Here is a 5,061-nt window from a genome sequence, read left to right on the forward strand (position 1 = left end):
GTGTGAGCTCCGGACCCGGAGGTGTGTGTGTGGGGTGCTGTGCGGGTGCCAGCGACAACAGCCCAGAGCCCGATCTATCTCCTTCCACAGAGGAAGCTCCCAGGACCCAACTCCTGCAGGAGCCCTGCCTTGCTCGCAGCCTGGCACCCCTGCCCGGTCACCTGACTGTCCTGCTCGTGACTCAGTGAGCAGCCCGGGGGCGGCAGTGCCCGAGCCTCCTGGGCATGGGGACCTGGGCTGTGGGAGGGCTGGGTCCTGGGTCCTGCCTGGGATGAGATTAGGCCCATGTAGTTACATTCTGAGCCCCCCCGCCCCCTGCCCACACACACACCCAGAGGTTGGGACAGGACCTGTGTGTGGAGAAAACATCCCCTAGCGTTTGGGTTTTAGTTTGCCAGCCTGCGCTGTGCCTGGTTCACCGCCAGGCCCAGGGCCTTGCACCCCAGTGTGAGGTGTCAGCCCTTTGAGAGCAGTGAGAATAGGAGCAGGGAGGTGCCCAGGTTCCGGAGGGACCCCCACGGGCAGACGTTTCCAATGACCCTAATTGGCTACTGGCAAGCTGTCTGTGGCTAGGAGCCTCCAGCCACAGGGGGTGGGTGTGCTGTCCCTCATCGGGGTCCTCCTGTGGGGTCACATCGCGGCTCTTTCATTGAGAGAGGAGACTTCAAAGCAGCTGACTTTTGAAAAATATAACACAATGAAACGAAAGAGCGCAAGGAGAGCTACAATCCCCAGCTCCCCGCCTGCTCCCAGCCCAGGCCCCAGGCGTGGGGTCTGGGAGAATGACTTGGAAGTTGGGGGGGGGCGGGGGCGAGCGCGAAGGTTGGAAGAGAAGGGATGCCTCTGTCCCCAGCTCAACCCTGTGGACAAAGGCCGTCCATGCCGGGCGGCTGGTGGGGACCGTGCCTGCCTTTGTCCTCCCGGACATCTGCTACACGTCGCCTGCTGCCAGTTGGCGACTGCGGCTGACAGCATGCGGGAACAATGCACGCCTCTCCGACCCACTTTCCAGCCTCTGAGGTCCTTTCCGACCCACGCGGTGCCCTGGTGCGCCGGCTGCCCGCGGGAGGAGGAGTCGGGGGATGAAACCCCTGCACAAAGGCCTGCCGGCTCCTTGCTGGGAGGGGCCGGAGGAGCAGGAGTGAAGGGGGAGGGCCGGGCCACCGTGAAAAAGCAACATGCTCCCCTGACCGTGCCGCGGCCGCACGCTGGGGCTGGGGCTCGGATGGGGGGCATCCTGGGATTCGATCCCTTCCCGCCAGGCTCCGGACGGGCCTCCGGCTCTGCCTGCCTTCCTCCCGTTTGTTTCTTTCTCCAGGGCCACCCCTGTCCGCCTGCCTGTCCATCTGGCCCGCGCACCGGGGCCCAGCTGCCTGCGGGCCGCCCGCCAGGCCCCTGGCTGTCAGGCTGTCAGTTTCTGGATGGTTCTGTTGTAGTACTGCGTGATGGGGGGCGTCAGGGGGTTCCAGCTGTTGGCGTGGAGCTCGATGACCTCCAGGAGCAGCGACCGGGTCAGCATCGACTCCGAGGGGCACAGCATCTTGTCTCGGGCACTGGCCAGGAGCTCGGTCATCATCTCGGGCAGCTGCTCCTCCAGCAGCCGGCCCGTGCTCTGCAGCTGTGGGCAGAGAAGGGGGCGCGGTTAGGACAGGATGTGGGCCCGGCAGCGGTCCCGACCCACCTTGGGTGGGTGAGCTGGGGCAGGGACAAGAACCAGCTGGATCATCTCAGGAAGGTGCAGGCCCAGGCCTCTGGGACACAGGGAGGGCGGAGTGCGGCAACAGCCAACTGCGAGAGCCCACACTTAACCACCAATCTGTTGGCAGACGTAAGAGGGATCGGAATATTGCCTGCTGCCCAGGAGCACAACACGTCTCCCTGTCACCCCAGAGCTTTCCTCCTACAGGAAGCCTGCCCTGACTGCCGCCCACACCCTCACTGGCTGTGTGACCTGCTCCCTTCACACGCGATCAGGCTGCTCCGGGTTAATTTTCACTTGCTGGGCTGTGTCTCTGGAAAGGAGCTTCGTCATTGTTACCTGTGTGTGTCCATGTGGAACCTGAGAGCGGAGAGCAGGATGTCTCCTATTTCCCTCCTCCCTCCTCGAGCCCCAGCCCCACCTCCCCACCCGCAGCACTGACCTCTGCCCGCACCAGTGACACGAGGGAAGAGAAACACGAACCGGGCAGAAGGCCAGCCAGAGGGCCTCCTCCCCAGAGAGGCCCCCAATCACCTAGAAAAGCCCCCGTTGGGAAGGAGCCCCAACCTTCTGAGCTGTGCACCCCTGGCCAGCAGCCCCTGCTGTTCTCTCCATATAACCTCACCCCCAGCCTCACCCCACCCCCAGCCTCATCCCACCCAGTGTGCAAGCCTCTACCTTCGTCATGAAAGCTTTCTTCACCTGGTGGGCCCACCCTGACCTCTCTCCCGGGACTCTCCCGGGATGCGTGCTCTGTACCCACACTTTTTTCCCCACTGCCCATCCAGTGGGGTGCGTGCACGCGCTTGTGTGCGTGCGTGTGCATGCGTGTGCGTGTGTGTGATCTAGTCTCGCTGGACCAGACGCTGTCTGAGGGCAGGAAACATGCCTTCTCCTTCTCCCCGCTCTCCCTGCAGTCACGCAGCTGGAGCCCGACCACGACCGGAGTGACTGTTCCTTACACCTAAGCTCCGGTCCGGGCTCCTGCACTCTAGCCTCTGAGATTCTCCGAAGCAGCCTTGGCAGCGGGCAGCAGCCGCCTGAGAGGTGAGCTCAGCCTGCCTGGCGCGTCCTGGGTGCCCAGGATGGAGGCCCCTCCCTCACTGTGCTCCACTCGGAATGGCTCTGGGCTGTCTTCCGAGGGCAAAGGTCTGTCCCCGTGAGTAGGCGAGAGCCCAGTGCCTGCGGGCAGATCCCAGAGGGAGAGTATCCACGAGCAGCGGCCACACCTGGGGGACAGGCCTGGCGCCTCCCGAGGGCTGTTCTGCGACACTGGGATGCAAGCCTCAGGCGCCCTCCCCAAACTCCACAGCACCAAGGCCCAGGTTGATATCGGGGGGCAGGGGTCACCCAGAATCTCTTACATCACTTAGGTGTGTGCCTGGTGCGAGGAGAGGGCGGCCCTGGGGACAGGGAGGGTGACGACGCCAGCCCCCGTGTGACCCTCTCCATGGCCAGCAGTCCCCCGCCCCTCCGGCCCGCGGCGGGCAGGCTCCCTGTGAACATTCACATTCCACACAGGAAGCCGCTCCCCGCCAGCCCGCGCGCTGCTTACCTCCATGGAGCAGCACAGCACGGCGTCTTCCTTCACGTCCTGGGACTGCAGGAGCTGTGGGGGCGAGACCATCTCAGTGCCGGGCTGCCCAAGCGAGCCCCAGGGACCACGGCTCAGGGCGCCCGCTCCAGTCCCCCGCAGCCGGGCCCCCGCCCAGCCCCGGAGCAGCCTGGAGTGAGCATCTCCAAGGGTCAGAGGGTACCAGGAAGCCGGGCCTTCTCGGGCGGGAGCTGAGCCCCTGGAGGACTGCTGTGGACACAGCCTGGGCGCCCCGGCCAGGTCAGAGGCCACGGCAAAGCAGGGTACGGGTGGGCTTGAAGAGGCAGCAAGGATGCCGGGATCACTGGCGGTTACGACTGGCCAGCGAAAATCCTCAGAGAAATTAGCTTAAAGACTTCTGATTGGTGAGCGGGGGCTCGGCCGTGGTCTTGGGTGCTCCTGGGCCCTGGCTATGGGAGGACTTCTGGACATCAAAGTGCTCTGCTGCCAAACCACAGGCCCACCGGCTTCCCCAAGGCTGGACCTGCTTCCAGGCCAAGGCCGCAGCCCGCAGCCCAGCACTGGACCTGGCCACACCCCACCCAGGCTTCCCTCTACTGCCTCGTCTCTTCTCTCAATCTCTCCCTTTTGCTTTTCTAATTGATGTGGAATTCAGATTAACACCAAATTCGCCATTTTTAAGTATACAATCCAGTGACTTAGCATATTCATAAAGTTTCGCTAAGTCCAGAATATCTTCATCGCCCCCAAAAGAAACCCGTGCCCATTAGCAGTTAGTCCCGACCCCCATCCCCTGGCAACAGCTCAGCTCCTTGGTCTCTATGGATCTGCCTGTTCTGGACATTCCAGGTAAACGGAATCACACGATAGAGTAGTCTCTGTGGCTGGCTCCCACTTGACGTAACGCTGTGGAAGTTCACCCACGCTGGGTGAACCTTGCGGACATTGTGCTCCGTGAAACAAGCCAGTCACAGAAGAACAACTACTGGAGAACAGTATGGAGTTTCCTCAAAAAACTAAAAATGGAACTCCCATTTGGTCCAGTGATCCCACTTCTAGGAATATGTCCCAAGAAACTAGAAACACCCATCAGAAAGGATATATGCACCCCTATGTTCACAGCAGCACAACTTACAATAGCGAACATTTGGAAACAGCCTAAGTGCCCATCAGCAGATGAGTGGGTTAAAAACTGTGGTACATCTACACAATGGAATACTATGCTGCGGTAAAAAAGAAGGAACTCTTACCATTTGCAATAGCATGAATGGAACTGGAGAGCATTATGCTAAGTGAAATAAGCCAGTCAGAGAGAGATAAATATCACATGATCTCACTCATGTATGGAATACAATGAACAACATAAACAGATGAACAAAAACAGATCCAGAGACAGAGAAGCATCGATCAGACCGTCAAACCTCAGAGGGAAGGTAGGGGAGGGTGGGGGTAAGGGGGAGAGATCAACCAAAGGACTTATATGCAAGCATATAGGCCTAACCAATGGACACAGACAACAGGGGATGAGGGCATGAGTGTGTGTGTGTGGGGTAATGTGGGGATAAGGACACATATGTAATACCTTAATCAATAAAGAAATTAAAAAAAAAAAAGGAACAACAACTACCGTAGGGTCCCACCTCCAGGAGGTGTCATGTTCATGGGGACAGAAAGTGGACTGGTGGGTGCCAGGGGCTGGCGGGAGGAGTCCTGGGAGCTGTTGTGTGATGGGCCCAGGGTTTCAGGTTGGGGAGATGAAAAAGCCCTGGAGATGGGTGGTGGGGATGGTTGCCTAATAACATTAATG

At 60.2% G+C, this 5,061-nt stretch overlaps 1 protein-coding gene across 6 annotated transcripts in view; it reads right to left on the minus strand.

Annotated features, from left to right (window-relative positions):
- Positions 1-674: 674 nt before the first annotated feature.
- Positions 675-5,061, minus strand: part of CTIF (cap binding complex dependent translation initiation factor) — a 236,618-nt gene continuing 232,231 nt past the window's right edge. For 3 of the 6 annotated variants that reach the window (XM_023750847.1, XM_023750851.1, XM_023750848.1), the window contains 2 exons: positions 3,255-3,308; positions 675-1,618 (listed from right to left, as the gene is read on the minus strand). In XM_023750847.1, coding sequence (XP_023606615.1) covers positions 1,403-1,618; positions 3,255-3,308 — 270 coding nt within the window. In that variant the 3' untranslated portion in view covers positions 675-1,402. Of the gene's footprint in view, positions 1,619-1,660; positions 2,060-3,254; positions 3,309-5,061 lie in introns of those variants that run through there. The other 3 variants (XM_023750852.1, XM_023750850.1, XM_023750853.1) reach the window with 3 other exon arrangements.

Source organism: Myotis lucifugus, unplaced genomic scaffold (assembly GCF_000147115.1).
Source record: "Myotis lucifugus unplaced genomic scaffold, Myoluc2.0 scaffold_16, whole genome shotgun sequence".
In the NCBI taxonomy this organism is placed as follows: domain Eukaryota; kingdom Metazoa; phylum Chordata; class Mammalia; order Chiroptera; family Vespertilionidae; genus Myotis; species Myotis lucifugus.